Below are 15,588 nucleotides of genomic sequence, written 5' to 3' on the forward strand. Positions count from 1 at the left end.
TTCAGTTAGAGAACAAGACATTGGCATTATACTCTGTTCAAATAACATGGTATGGTATATTTTGGCAATATTTATGTTAGTAAGATAAATCAGATGGGCAGTTTGTTTTCCCAACTAAAGGCAACATAGAAGTGTAGTTTAGTGTAGTGTAGTTTAACTTCTGTCCCAACAAAAATACGAACAAATAATCAATAAACAAGCAATAGCACAAATAAATACAATAGAGCAAATATACAATTAAAATAAACCATCCTTTCAGGTTTTCCAGGTCTAACAATAGTGTTCAGTTAAAGAAATTGAATAAAGTAATCAAATGTAAAATAGTGCATATAATCTTCACTGTATAAATTAAATACAAATCAATCCTTATTAAAGATACAAAAGTTATTCAGTCAAGAGCAATGAGTGGTTTCTTTGTATTTTGTTGTTTGATGAACATTAAAAACTCAAACATCAGCAGGAGTATTCGGCTGCTGTCACTTTAAGACATAGTGCCTGCATCTAAAATACTGATACACGTGTTGTATCTCTCGACTGTTTATGTTCACTTATGACATAGCGGCGCAGTTCAATTTTATTTATTTATTTTACCGGGAACTGTTGCACCCCTTCTGCAAACATAGTGAAACATTCATTAAATCAATGTTGGTGTTAGCAGAACTTCATACAATTTAGCAAAAACACCAAACCCTCCTTCAATAACAAGTACAAGCAGTTGTGGTTCATCATCAAGTACATATTTATGATTTATAATGCTTTACCATTCTTCATATTTTAGCTTCAGGCACACCCTATATGGCTGAGGCTAAAAGTGGCAGCGACACCTATATCTTCTATCTGAACGTGTGCGGGGGGACCAATGCTGGTCATTGCGGTGATGCCAAAGGTTACGTATCCGCCTGTCAAGTCAAAGACAACGGGAAGGGGATGAAGATTGCTGGGAGATTCCAGAACCAAACACTGAGGTTCGCTTTTACTCACATTTTATTTGTTACTGATTTACATAATGCAGTGCAGAATTGAAACCGAAGAGCAGTCTCTTAACTCGTTGCTTTTTATCTTCAGATACTCAGATGGAGATCTCACACTCATCTACCCAGACGGCAGCAGATGCAGCACGGGATTCCAGCGCATGACCATTATTAACTTCGAGTGCAATGCCACTGTTGGTGAGTAACACCATGACTCAACACACACTGACTTCTGTAGTCAAGTGCTGATGTTCTTACTCTGGCTGATTGAGGAAGCTCAATGGTCTGAGAACCAAAAGGAAGGAACTGCAAAAACGTGACCTAGATGACCTTGTTTCATGTCCAAATTTAGTTTCTTCAAAATGTTCCGCTCACAGCAGGCTTGTGGTTTTCAGGGAATGGCCTGCCGGTTTTTACGGGAGAGTCTGACTGCACGTATTACTTCGACTGGCAAACCGCGTACGCATGCGTGAAGGAGGAGGACTTGCTGTGTCGAGTCACAGACCACAAGAAGCGTTATGATCTGTCACCTTTAACACGCTACCCAGGTAAAGATGAGCTACATTTCTGTACTGTGACGGCAATGATCGATCATAAAACTGGCTTTATGATGTTTGTTTTTTTTGTTAATACACTACTGTTAAAAATTTTAGGGTTAGTAAGGTTGTTGTAATATTTTTAAAGGAAGACTCATACTCACCAAAGCTGCATTTATTGAAGTTATTTAAAAACAGTACTATTGTGAAATATTATTACAGATCAAAATAACCAATTTCTATTTGAAAATATTTTATGGCAATGCTGATTTTTCACCCGCCATTACTCTAGTCTTCACACGGTCTCCTTCTAATATGCTGATTTGATGCTAAAGAAATATTTCTTCTTATTATCAATGTTAAAAAAAAAAAAAGTTGTGCTGTGATCAATATTAGAAACCTTGATAAATGTTTTTTCTTGATGAATAGAAAGTTAAAAGTATAAATTTGAATAAATGTCTGTCAATTTTCTGCATCCTTGCACAATAAAAGTACTATGAAGTAGTATTTTTTTATTTTATTTTATGTTTCACTCTATTCCAAGCCATATGATTAGACACCGGAACCGACTGAAATTAGTAACATTAAAACTCATAATGTAGTATAGTAAGTGGAAATACTTATTTGCAAGCTGAATTAAAGTATAAATCATTAGCATTTGATGGCCATATAAAATGATCTCAGGCTGGTAGTTTGAAACCCATTCTCAAAACTATGAATGTTTCTGTTAACATCTTAAAAAGAACTTGTACCAACTTGTATCATGTGACTTATTGCGAATGTTTGTTTCCCCAGAATCTGAAGGATCTCAGAACTGGGAGGCTGTGGACGCCAAGGCAGCGGAGTCTGATAAGAAGCGTTTTTACATCAATGTTTGTCATAAAATCATCCAGGAGGGGGCGGCCAGTTCTTGCCCTGGGGACGCAGCAATATGTGCAGTTGGTCAGTGCGCCGTTACAGATCCTGGATAAATCTAGATAAATGTGTTCACTTTTATCATACTCATGATGATTCATTCTAACTCAACATTTCTCCTCTTAGGAAACGGGAAAACATTGAACTTGGGCAAATTCCTGTCTTCTCCGCAAAAGGTGTCAGATGGAGATGACATCAGACTGATTTACACTGACGGAGACGAATGCAGAGAGAAAACGAAGGTGAAAACGATCATCACTCTGAAGTGTAAGCCTGGAGATGTTGAGAGCGCTCCGGTCCTGAGGAGTGTGTCCAGTGACGGCTGCGTCTACGAGTTTGAGTGGTTCACGGCTTCGGCCTGCGTCCTCTCCAAAACAGAAGGGAACGACTGCAAGGTGGAAGACCCACAAGCTGGTACTGGACACGCTTATTTTGCTGTTATCTATATATACTATTAAAGGTGCAGTGTGTGATTTTTAGCGGCATCTAGTGGGGAGGTTACGAATTGCAACCAACAGAAGTTACGGTGGCCGACAGGAAAATATGACATCGTCTGAGACAGCAGAGAGTCGCCAGTTCAGCGATGAGGTTTCTTTACAAGGATAAATTAAGAAATTATGTTATAATTATTCAGTAAAACTGCTCATTCTAAGGTAATACAAATATAACGGTTCATTAAGTAAGGTCTTTATACACCACTGAAAACTTCTTTTTCAAGGTAGTGAGGAAACGCGCTCTGTAGCGCTGTGTGTTCGCTGTCGGCTACGCTAGAAACATGACCACACAATATGTCGACCTCCATAGAAGGGGGCGCCCGCGGTTATGGAGATATAAATGCCTCATTCTAAGCTAATAAATACATAACGGTTCATTATGCAAGGTCTTTATACACCACTGAAAACATAGTTATGGATCTTATATTGCATTTCTGTCAATAGATCCTCAGAAATATTACACACTGCACCTTTAATTCATATATTGAATTAGCTTTTATTTTCATAATTTCAGTTTTCATTTTCATTTCAGAAGTTTTATGTGCTTTTGTCATAAAAAAAAAATCAGTTTTTAGTTCTTGAAACTTATTAACAAGAAATGTTAAATAAGTTGAAAATGTTAAGTTTTACAAAACCTATTTTATATAGTTTTACTTTTAGGTAAAATGAAGGGTTATTATAACCATATATATATATATAGAAACTAAAACCATAAAAAAAACATTTTTGTTACTTTAAATAAAATAAACGTTAACTGAAATAAAATAAAATGTACATATTTGTCATATACGGTTAGTTTAACAAAATTTCTAAAACTTTAACTGAAATTAAAATGAAAACGGGGAAAAACGGACAGCATAAAATGTAATTCAAAATATTAATAAAACCTACAGTAGTAATACGTCTGGTACAGTTGGCAAAAACTGTTTAATCTGTATCCATTATATTATGTCTTCTCCCAAACTGGATTATTCCACCATCTTAAGATTTTTCGGTGCAAAAACAATTTATTTATTTATAAACTTAACTACACTTAATTATATTTTATTTAAAAAAAACAAAATTCTGATCCATAGTGTTTATAATTTTAGTGTACTTTCTGCTGTATTGTTGTGGGGGTGTGGCTTCGTGGTTAAAGGTCATGGGGTGTTTTTGCCTGCTTTTAAATGCGCTTCTGTTTCTTTGCAGGAATTTCGTTTGATTTGTCCCCCCTTCAGAAACCCACTGGAGGTTATTATAACATGTCCAGGGAGAAGTACGACTACTTCATCAACGTGTGTGGCAATGTTAAAGCCGCACAGTGTCCAGAAACAGCAGGGGCTTGTCAAGTTGACCAGAGGTAAGTTCACCGTGGTCATTTAAATTTAACAAGGTACAATCCAACAAGTTTCTTCTGTCCTCACTTATGAAGTGTGATATGAATCAACGAAATCTCGCCAATCACAACATATTTCATGTTTAACAGTGATTTTTGAACCATTTTTCTGTTTGGTCTCTGCAGCGGCACAAACTCTTGGAATCTCGGCCAGTTCAACGCCAGGCTTTCTTACTATGATGGCATGATCCAGTTGACCTACAAAAATGGCTCTCAGTACAACAACAAGCAGCACACGCAGCGCTCCACACACATCTCCTTCCTCTGTGACAGAAAGGCCGGTCCAGGCAAACCCGAGTTTCAGGTATCACTCCTGCTCAGTTGTTGTGTTTGTCCTGTTCACACACAATACATATTTTAGCCTCACCTCAAGTAAGGCTACTCTAGCATAAAGGGATGTGTGCTAAGCATTTTTTGTCTCAAGCTTTGCATTGGACACACCTTCAGACGTTATTCCTATAAAGGCCCTGATATACGCACAGCAATGTTTTTTGTTCCTAGGTACGTTTCCTGCAGTATACGGTTACTGTACATCCTAATGCAACTCACACTGCTAGTTTAGTGTTTAGAAGAACATGTAAATATGTGCTGAGTGCTTTCCGTATAATAACAAAATTGTCAAGTCCCTATGAAATCAAAATTGAATTTTTTTGGCTTTTAGTATGAATATGTTATCTATAAGCTAGTGTGCTCCAAAACAATGACAAAATTTGAATTTAGAAGATATAAGCGTTCTAAACTTATCGTATTTTGATGACATGACCCTGCACTTCAGTTCTCATCGGGTATTCTGTCCAATCAAATGCTCTCTAGAATGTGCTAATAGACACTGAAGCTGCTAACATCGTCACTTGTTCACACATTTACTGTTTTCTACATGGTGAATGGTACATAGTGCACTATATAGGGGATAGGGCATGATTCAGACAGTGTAATATGATTACCATTGGGGCGAATGAAATCTGGTTTCACATTAGTGTCACGAACCGTCGTAGCGCACACAGTCTTTTTGTTTTTAGACGATATGGAGGAGATTAGGAGGAGAAACGGTTAGGGATCAGGAGGAAACTGCGGCTTCACTGATCTTAACGGTTCTGGCCGAGCTGTGACATAAACTAAACGCTATTGGCTATTTTTAAAAGGGGAGGAGCTGTTCGATATGTCCCGCCCTGTCTTCCGGTTTCAGTGGAAATTACGTCAACACATTTAATAATGCTGTGCGTTTCAAAGCACTTCTGTGGGACTTTAAGATCTGCAATTCGGCACTCCAGACAAGACACGTCATATTATTTATATTAGCTCTTTTAACAATATATTGCTTTAAAGTGAGCAGCTTTACAGTATTAAAAATGAAAAACAGTGCCACTTTCAATCAGAATTACAACTTCATTTTCTACTATTAAGCACTCTTCATAGGATTGCCACCTATGTCTGATAAAAAACCTGGACATATCGATGACCCAGCCACCGATTTACTCAGTAGTGAAAATGTCCGTTAGACATTAGACCCAGAAGACAATATTGGCCTTTGTGCATTAAGATAAAACATCTCAGGTATTCTCACTTAATCTTACTTAACTTATAACTTACCTGATTACTTAGATACTGGTGCGTGTGCTTCCTCTTTGCTAAAGAAATAAGTAGAGGGATGACACTAGATTTGCATAGTGGGTCGTCTGGTGTTGGCTTTAGCAATGTGGAGTAAATGTCATTTTTCATCCAGTCATTATTAAAGTATGTCGAACGTTTCATTTTCTTTTTTACTGGCCTTTGTGAACACACTGTCATCTTCGTCCTCCGTCTCCTCACCCATGTTAACGCTAACGAACGACGTTGACGTACAATCTTCTTCACTGCTTCTCTAATTACTGGCTAGCTGCCAAGACAGACGCGCTAGATGACGTAGCCTACGTCACGTCACACGTCCCAGAGCCAATGATAGCGCATTCTACCACTCTGTGCACAACGCATAGGCTATCTCAAGTGGGAGAAAATAGTAAATTGAACATATATATTCACGTAGCCTTTTGAAAATGCCCCGGGAGAGTGGATAAATTTCCCGGGACAGGTTATTAAAAGGAAGGTAAAACCGGGACAGGTGGCAACCCTAACTCTTCAGCGTGTTCATGTTTTACTTGCGGACATCTGAGCTCGATGCACTGAACTGATGAAATGAGACGTCCACATCAATGAAGGCGGAGTCTCAGAGCCACACCCACCTATTACATAATCGCCACAGACCAATAGTAGTTCAAAGGTGTTTACCAGCTTTTTCGCACTCTCCAAATGAACTTCGTTTTTACTTTATTTTGTTTAAAATGACGTCACACCTGTTTGTTCTTCGCATTCTCTTGAAGTATATCAGGGCTTTCAGAGCTTTTGTCTCGTCTTATAACAATATCCTACATTTATGAATATTTTTCTGCAGGATGAGGATGAATACACTTATAACTTTAAATGGTACACTTCCTACGCCTGTCCAGAGAGACTACACGAGTGTGTCGTGACGGACCCCAGAACTCTGCAGCAGTACGACCTGTCCAGGTGAGCTCTCCTTACACTAAACACTCATGTCCTACAGGAATATTAAATGTTACTGTAAATGTGAACTGTGACATTTTTTGCACTAGTGTCATCAAACTGGTTTAACAAATAATTGGTTACCTGAATCCTTCCGCATTTGCCATTGATTAATGAAACAGATAGTCCCTTCCCTAACTCATGTCGCTGGTCGGATGATTAGACAAACACTGCCATGTTTTAATAGTTCCACACTTTATGAGTGAATCAACCTTTAAATGTCTTGTCTCTGTATATTAAACTAAAATAGGCGTTGATATTTTGAGATGGACAAATTACTGGAAGAAATTACCTTTTGGCATGGAAATGTCTTGTCATTTAAATTGATACATTTAAAAATGTATCAATTTCCATCACTCTTTTATCTACTAGATATGTGTATCTTTGTTGGTTCGTTAAATTTGGATGATGCTAAACAGTGCTCTGAGTTTTTCTACTTCTGTTTCTGAAAATGTTTAGTGTAACAACAACAATATTTTGTTTACAATAATGTTTCTTTAATTTCTCAGTTTCTTTAATATTTGGCAAAAATTATGCTTTTTTTGTAGCATTAGACTACAGATAGCATGTCTCTGCTTAGCACTTTCACCAGTTGGTTTGCTTTTTTGTAATTTATAGTTTTTTTAATGATTAGTTTGTTACTTATTTCTTTCATGCAAAACATTCAACACAGCTTACTTTGAAGAGTTTCTTTTATTTTACTTTATTTTTATTTGAACTCTTTCTCTTTTCATTTGTAGCCATACCGGAGACGTTTTCGGATACTAGATATGTTTACCAGATATAAGTGCACTAATAATTCCTGAGTCAGTGTAATCTCTTCTCTGTACATGTTTGACAGTGTCTAGGAGAGCTAGACCGTGTTAACAACAATGGCTTTACACTGAATCCGTTGTTTCCTTCCTCTCCGCAGTTTGTCAGTATCTAATGGAGGCAGGAACTGGCAGGTCATGCAGACGACTGACCCCAGCGGCCCAAGGAAGTACTACATCAACGTGTGTCGCCCTCTTAAAGCCGTGCCTGGCTGTGACAGAAGTGCTTCCGTCTGTGAGATCAAGTTCGAGACTGGCAAGGTTAGTGAACGCTTGAGGAGAATGGACATGGTGAAATAAAACTCTAACACTGACAACAAACGTGTGTGTACATGTTAATCGAGCAGGAAGGCCTGTCTGAGAAGGTAGAGGTCAGTAATTTGGGCATTGCTAAGAAAGGGCCGGTGATAGTGGATCAGGACCAGCTAATGTTGGAGTACACTAATGGCTCGATGTGTGAAGCGGATGGAGTGACGACCACGTACACAACACGTATCCACTTTTTCTGCTCATCTGGGACAGCAGTGAGTCATTCCTGATCTTTTACTTGCTTTTAAGGCTTATTTAGTTATAAATCAGTGGCAAGAACAATATGATAACGGTATATTTTTTTTTGCTCTTTTTCTTTAGCCATCTGGCCCTCGCTTCCTGGTGAAACAGAAATGTATCGTTGACTTTGTTTGGGACACAGAAGCAGCCTGTGCCATCTCAACTGTTGTTGACACCAACCAGGTCTACCTTTTTTTTTTTTAAGTGATTACTTTGAGGTAATGAAGAAGATTTTGTTTCTTATTTCTCTTTTTATCTACAGACATGCTCAGTGAAAAATCCCAACAATGGCTTTGAGTTCAACCTTCAGCCGCTGGCCTCTGAAAGCGGATACCATGTCAAGGCTCATGGAAAAGACTTTGTCGTATGAAGCACTTTCAAATCTTTCAAATGTTCTTGAATAGGGTTGTATCTGTACTAAAATCGATACTAAATAGCAGTAACAGCACTGGATGATTAATGAAATGAAACTGGGACTTTCAGTAGATTTGGTAATCGTCAAAAGTATTCACTATTATTAAGTTTGAATTTGAGAAATAATGAAATCATATTGTTCTAAAATTTTGACTTTTCCAGCACAATTATTCTGTGCAGTCCTACTCTCTTACGTTTGTCTCCAGTTTCTTTTTGCCCTCTTGAAATGTGTCTTTAGTGCAATTATAACAAATTGAAACCAAAAGTCACATAGCCCTCCTGTCTACTGTAGGTGAACATTTGCGGGCCTGTGAAAGAGTGCGGAACCGTGGGAGATAAACCTGTGTCCGGCTGTGAGCTGGAAGATAAGAAGCCTGTGAGTCAGGTCGGGGTGGAGCAATCTCTCAAGTTCTCCACCGATGGCGCTCTCACTCTTACATACAAAGGGGCCATGGACATACAGACAGGTGCGTAGCCAGTGCAAAGATCACCTGACATATTATGCTTCCCATAACTCGAAAAAAACTCGATTAAATAGCTTATAGATGAAAGGTTTTCTTCTTTTTTTTGGAAGAAGTGTCCTGTGCTCATACAGGTAATACTGAAAAGACAGTAATACTGTGAAATATTATTACTTTTAGTTCAAAATAACTGTTCAGTATCATTTGATCATTCTCAAATCATTCTAATATGCCGATAAAGAAACATTTATTATTATTATAAATATTGGAGAAACAGTTTTGCTGCTTAATATTTTTGTGGAAACTGTGGAACACTTTTTTTTGATGATTCCTTAATGAATAATTCAAAAGTTCAAAAGAACGGCATTTATTTTGTAACATTATAAATGTCTTTAAAGTGACTTTTGATCAATTTAATGCATTCCCTACTGAATAAAAGTATTACTTGCTTTCAGAAAAATAATCTTATTGACCCTAAAACTTTTGACCAATAGTGTATAATGAATAGTATTGTATTTTTTTGTACCTGACATGATCATATTAGGGTGATCATGAGACTAGCACAGCTTTGTAGGAAATCTGTTGCCATGACAGCAACATTACACACATGTATTTAATCACGGAATCATCAGATCATCAAAATCAAGTATTATAGAGAGTTTTGCATTAAGGTTACAACAGTTCTGCCCCGGACTGAACCCCTGTCTCCCGTCTCTCCTGTAGGTACCGAAGACACCTTCATCATTAATCTTGTGTGTGACCAAAAGGCCACTCCAGCTTCCCTGAGGCTTATACACGAAGAGCTGGGCACGAGCACTCATGTAACCCACAATGTGTTCTTTGAGCTTTCCACTGCACTAGCCTGCGAGCCTGCTCCTGTAGACTGCCAAATCACTGGTGAGCCTTCCCATGCTCCATTTATTTGCCAAAAACATGCTGTTAATGAAATGGACCTGGCGAGAGTCTTTCCTATTGTAATGCATATGCTTTTTGAATAAGAATAAATGTGGGGTGGGACTTGATTTTGTCCATGGGGAATTTATTGGATGGTTGTGGTGTGCTATTGGTGGATGTCTGTTGAGTAAATGACGTCATCATGAAAGAGGGAGGGGAAGTTATTCTACAAAAATAAATAATGATGTACAGGGATAAACCATTTATTATAAACGCTGTAATATTCCATAAAAACGAACAATTGTCCATTTTGATTTCATGGTGACTTTAAACCTGAGATGTGTCATTTCTGCACCACTATTATCACCAAACTCAAGCCGTTTCCCCCTGCATTTCCAGATTTACAAGGTAGATCGTATGACTTGGGTGACCTCAGCCTGGATGACAAATATTATGTTCCTCTGGACACCTCGGATCAGGCCCGGTCTCAAACGTTTTACATCAACGTGTGTAAACCACTGCCTCGCGTCCAGGGCTGCCCCGGTGAGTGTCTACTGATGTGTTGACAGACTGGCTTCTGGGTAATTTGTGATTATTGGTTTGTTTATAACTGCAACCAAGGGTTGGCGCATTAGTTCTGGTCTGAATGACCTCGCAATAAACTAATAGATTCTGTTGTTGGCAGCTGGAACGATTGGAGCGTGTGGCCAGATCAAAGGCAGGAGTGTGAACCTGGGATACGTGCAGTCCAGCCTGCAGGCGGCACCAGACGGCTCCATCAGTATCGTTTATCTGAACGGGGACAAGTGTAGTTCAGGACGTTACTCCACCCGAATCATCTTCCAGTGTGATGACAGTCCTGTAAGTCCAAATAGATTTTTATCCATGGCACTTTCCACAAATAAGGAACAAATTGGTGTCTCATTACCCTTTTAAAAGTAATTTCATATTCTTTTGAATGAAAGTTATTAGATTATGAAAATGATGTATATTTACACTATATTCTAACCTAAAATTTACTGTGTCCTAAATGTTTATTGTTAAATAATTGTATTGATCGAAAATGTATTCGTATTTAGCTGGAAGCAAAAAAAATCTCATTCCATATAAATGTTTCATGTAAGTATAATGTAAGTTTCTAAGTAACTACAAACCAATATTTGGTCCCTGATTAGTCACAGGTAAATATATATGAAATTCTGTAAATCCTTTAGGGTTATTGATTCTGGTGTTTTTTATTTATTTTTATTTAGATTTAGGCAAATAAAAAGATCACAGAAATGATAAAACTCATGTTCCCTATTTTGGTAACTGGATTACAAAAAAATTATAAAACAAAAAGAAATAAGAGTATTTAGAGGTTTAGAGGATAAAAGTTATTGTTACTATTATTTTTTGAAAGAAATTAATTATTTTATTCAGCATGGATGCATTAAATTGATTAAAAGTGACAGTAAAGACATGTATAGTATTACAAAAGATTTCCATTTTAAAAAATGTGGTTATTTTGAGCTTTCTATTCCTCAAAGGTTTTTTATCCATCAAATCTGATTTAAATTGTAATAATATCTCACAATATTAATGTATTTTTTATCAAATAAATGTAGCATTAGTGATTTAAAAAGACTTTTTTCAAAAACATGATAAAATCTACACAGATCTTGTACTCTTTTTCTGGAAAGTGTCCCATGTATTTAAGAGACTGAAGGTTTTAATGATGAAGCTGTTATAACACATTATTTTTTTACTTCTATTAACAGGGCGCACCCATGTTTGATCGCAAAGACGGCTGTGAATATGTTTTCATCTGGAGAACGTCAGAAGCTTGTCCAATCAAAAGAGTGCAGGGTAAGATGAACAGCCAATCACTTCGCAGGACGGTTAACTCAGACTCTCGCTTTAACTCAGTGTTTTTCCTGCTCTTCGCAGGTGAAAATTGTAAAGTCCAGGACCCCAAAAGTGGTTATGAATACAATCTCACACCGCTGGCTGGAAAGGATTATGAAGTGAAGGGTTTGGGTTATGAGTATCACTTTGCAGTGTGCAGCCCCATTACATCCTCAGTCTGCCCTCACGGTGCCAGCAACACTGTGTCCTCCTGTCAGGTCGAGGGCCAAACACACAGGATAGCAGGCGAGTTTATTTCTTTAGTTCAGTATCAATGCTGAGCTAGTGGGTATGGAAGCTTGTTTCCGCCACAGAATGAAAAATAAAAAAGGTAATTGTGATTTTTTTATTTTTTTTATCTCACAATTCTGACTTTTTGTCTTACAATTGCAAGTTTACATTTCGCAATTCTGACTTTATTTCTCAGAATTGCGAGATATAAAGTCAGAATTGCGTGAAATAAAGTCGCAATTGCGTGTTATGAAGTCAGAATTGCGAGATATAAAGTCAGAATTGATTGATATAAAGTCGCAATTGCAGGTTATAAAGTCAGAATTATGAGATATAAACTCGCAATTGCGAGAAATATACTTGAAATTCTGACTTTTTCTCTCAGAATTGCATGCTTATATCTCTGAATTATGAGCAATTGCGAGATATAAAGTCAGAATTGCATGATATAAAGTCGCAATTGCGTGTTATAAAGTCAGATTTGTGAGATAAAACTATTCTGAGGGGAAAAAAGTCAGACTTTTTTCCCACGTAGAATTGGACTTAACTCGCAATTCTGAGAAAATATGTCAGAATTGCGAGATATAAACTCACAATTATGTGTTATAAATTCGGAATTGCGAGAAAAAAAGTCAGAATTCTTAGTTTTTTCTCTCACAATTCTGACTTTATATCACGCAATTCTGACTTTATATCTCGCAATTCTGACTTTATATCACGCAATTCTGACTTTATATCTCGCAATTCTGACTTTATATCACGCAATTCTGACTTTATATCTCGCAATTCTGACTTTATATCTCGCAATTCTGACTTTATATCTCGCAATTCTGACTTTATATCTCGCAATTCTGACTTTATATCTCGCAATTCTGACTTTATATCTCGCAATTCTGACTTTATATCACGCAATTCTGACTTTATATCTCGCAATTCTGACTTTATATCACGCAATTCTGACTTTATATCTCGCAATTCTGACTTTATATCACGCAATTCTGACTTTATATCTCGCAATTCTGACTTTATATCTCGCAATTCTGACTTTATATCACGCAATTCTGACTTTATATCACGCAATTCTGACTTTATATCTCGCAATTCTGACTTTATATCACGCAATTCTGACTTTATATCTCGCAATTCTGACTTTATATCACGCAATTCTGACTTTATATCTCACAATTCTGACTTTATATCTCGCAATTCTGACTTTATATCATGCAATTCTGACTTTATATCTCGCATTTCTGACTTTATAACTCGCATTTCTGAGAAATAAAGTCACAATTATCTTTTAAAATGTTTTATTCTGTGGTGGAAACAAGCTTCCATAAGTAGGTTATTAATAGTAGAAGGTTTTTTTTTGTTTGGTTTTTTTCATGTTTAACCTTTCCCATGCTCCTTTGCAGGGGTAGCCAATCAAAACCTCACATTTGATGATGGGGTTATCATGATCAACTACACAAATGGGGAATCGTGCCACAAGGTCTACGAGAGATCAACGGCTATCCTCTTCTCCTGCGACCACAGCAAGAATCCTGTGAGTTCCTTGCAGCCGATGATCAAGTTTATTAGAAAGTTGAATGGTTTTCCTAAACTATTATTTTTTGTTCGTCAGGGTAAGCCAGAATTCATAAAGGAGACGGCAGACTGCACATATCTGTTTGATTGGCACACAGCTTTGGCCTGCCCTTCATTCAAAACTACGACCTGCTCTTACAAGTGAGAGCAACTTTTGGTAACACTTTATTTTAAGGTGACGCAGTTACACGTTACTGCATGTACTTACTATAGGAATAGCTGTACATTATGTATAATTACAACTAACCGTAACTATAGTGAGTACATGTAGTTAATTAATATTACTCAGTACTTATTTGAGTAGCTATAATGTAACTACGTCACCTTAAAATAAAGTGTAACCCAACTTTCTTGCTAATGTATTTGCACGTAACGCATAATATAACTGTCTAAATCATCTACTGTCTGTTTGGCAGTGATGGCAATGGCCATTCCTACGATCTATCCTCTCTGGCCCTGCACAAATCTAATTGGATGATCGTACCAGAAAAGGCCAATCAGAGGCAGCGTTACTATATCAATGTGTGCAAGTCTTTGGTGCCTCAGACCGGTGAGTGTCCGCAGCACAGCTGGAGCGCATTGACCATTCAGCATAGGTTTTATAACGGGTGTTTGTCTCAGGGTTGTGGAGCTGCCCGTCCAGCGCTGCAGCGTGTCTGAAGGACGGAGACCAGTATGTGAATCTGGGGGAGGCAGAGACAGGACCACAGTGGGATAAAAACGTACTGATTTTGAAGTACACCAATGGACAAGCCTGTCCTGACCAGAAGAGAAACCGGACCACCATCATTCGCTTCAGATGCGACCCAGACAAAGTGGTCTGTAATCATTAAGGCTTTTAGATATAATTCTGATCATACTGTATGTACACTGCTTAGCGTAAGTGAACACACCAATGCTAAATTTGACTAAAAAGAGGAATAAAAAAATCAATTTTTGGAAATTGATCTTAATGCCTTAAAGGTTGGAAGTTTCCTCATTTTTTTAATTAAGGACACCAATTTTCTTTGTCTATGAATAATGTATCGTTAATAAGTTGCATAAGTCAGGACACCCCTATGTTAAATTCCCATAGAGATAGCAGATTTTGATTTTTAAAGGCCAGTTATTTCATGGATCCGGGATACTATGCATCCTGATAAATATCCCACATCATCATCACACACTCTTCACCATACCTGGAGATTAATCCCATTCCTCAATGAGAATTTAGGAACATAGGGGTGTCCTGACTTACGCAACCTGTATTTTAAGGAAGAACATTTATTTATTTACGATACATTAATCATTCACAACGAAAATTTGGTGTCCTTAAAAGTCGGATTTTTCCTCATTTTTTTAATTAAAGCATTAAGATCAATTTCCAAAAGATGATTTTTTTTATTCCTCTTTTTAGTCAACTTTAGCATTGGTGTGTTCACTTATGCTAGGCACTGTGTGTATGAAGTTTATGTACTTCAGATGCAAAAACTTTAATTTCACTTTTTAATTTCACTTTAATGTCAATGAAAAGGTTCTTGGTCAGTTATTGAAATGCCTTATTTTCAAAAAGAAGTTCACTGATAGGAGTTAAAACAAAGCTCATTATATATAATATATATACATCATGTATATAAAAGCCCATCTGACCTTTTTTTTTTTTGACCATAAATTTCTAAAGCAAGGTACATCAAATATAAATATAAATCAAAATGACCGTAGACATTTGTCACGAAAAGATTATATTTAAAATAAATGCTGTTCTTTTTACCTGTCTAAGAATCCAGTTTTCAACATTGATAATAATAAATATTTCTTGAGCAGCAAATCAACATAATAGAAAAGTTTCTGAAGGATCATGTGACACTGAAGACTGGAGTAATGATGATGAAAATTCAGCTTTGAT

The 15,588-nt window shown here is 37.1% G+C and overlaps 1 protein-coding gene across 1 annotated transcript in view; it reads left to right on the plus strand.

The window, feature by feature from the left end:
- Positions 1–15,588, plus strand: part of LOC143746155 (cation-independent mannose-6-phosphate receptor-like) — a 45,118-nt gene that overhangs the window by 14,190 nt on the left and 15,340 nt on the right. The window contains exons 9-30 of the mRNA XM_077237917.1: positions 779–965; positions 1,066–1,169; positions 1,367–1,519; positions 2,303–2,449; positions 2,549–2,836; positions 4,105–4,255; positions 4,418–4,595; positions 6,720–6,835; positions 7,785–7,944; positions 8,031–8,207; positions 8,314–8,415; positions 8,495–8,596; positions 8,939–9,113; positions 9,831–10,004; positions 10,401–10,544; positions 10,687–10,862; positions 11,762–11,849; positions 11,931–12,134; positions 13,532–13,662; positions 13,741–13,844; positions 14,120–14,253; positions 14,325–14,521. Of these exons, the coding sequence (XP_077094032.1) occupies positions 779–965; positions 1,066–1,169; positions 1,367–1,519; positions 2,303–2,449; positions 2,549–2,836; positions 4,105–4,255; positions 4,418–4,595; positions 6,720–6,835; positions 7,785–7,944; positions 8,031–8,207; positions 8,314–8,415; positions 8,495–8,596; positions 8,939–9,113; positions 9,831–10,004; positions 10,401–10,544; positions 10,687–10,862; positions 11,762–11,849; positions 11,931–12,134; positions 13,532–13,662; positions 13,741–13,844; positions 14,120–14,253; positions 14,325–14,521 (3,392 nt within the window). The remainder of the gene's footprint in view (positions 1–778; positions 966–1,065; positions 1,170–1,366; positions 1,520–2,302; positions 2,450–2,548; positions 2,837–4,104; positions 4,256–4,417; positions 4,596–6,719; positions 6,836–7,784; positions 7,945–8,030; positions 8,208–8,313; positions 8,416–8,494; positions 8,597–8,938; positions 9,114–9,830; positions 10,005–10,400; positions 10,545–10,686; positions 10,863–11,761; positions 11,850–11,930; positions 12,135–13,531; positions 13,663–13,740; positions 13,845–14,119; positions 14,254–14,324; positions 14,522–15,588) is intronic.

The sequence above is a fragment of the Siphateles boraxobius genome, unplaced genomic scaffold (assembly GCF_051911475.1).
Source record: "Siphateles boraxobius isolate OS27281-9 unplaced genomic scaffold, OSU_SipBor_1 211, whole genome shotgun sequence".
NCBI classification, from domain to species: Eukaryota; Metazoa; Chordata; class Actinopteri; order Cypriniformes; family Leuciscidae; genus Siphateles; species Siphateles boraxobius.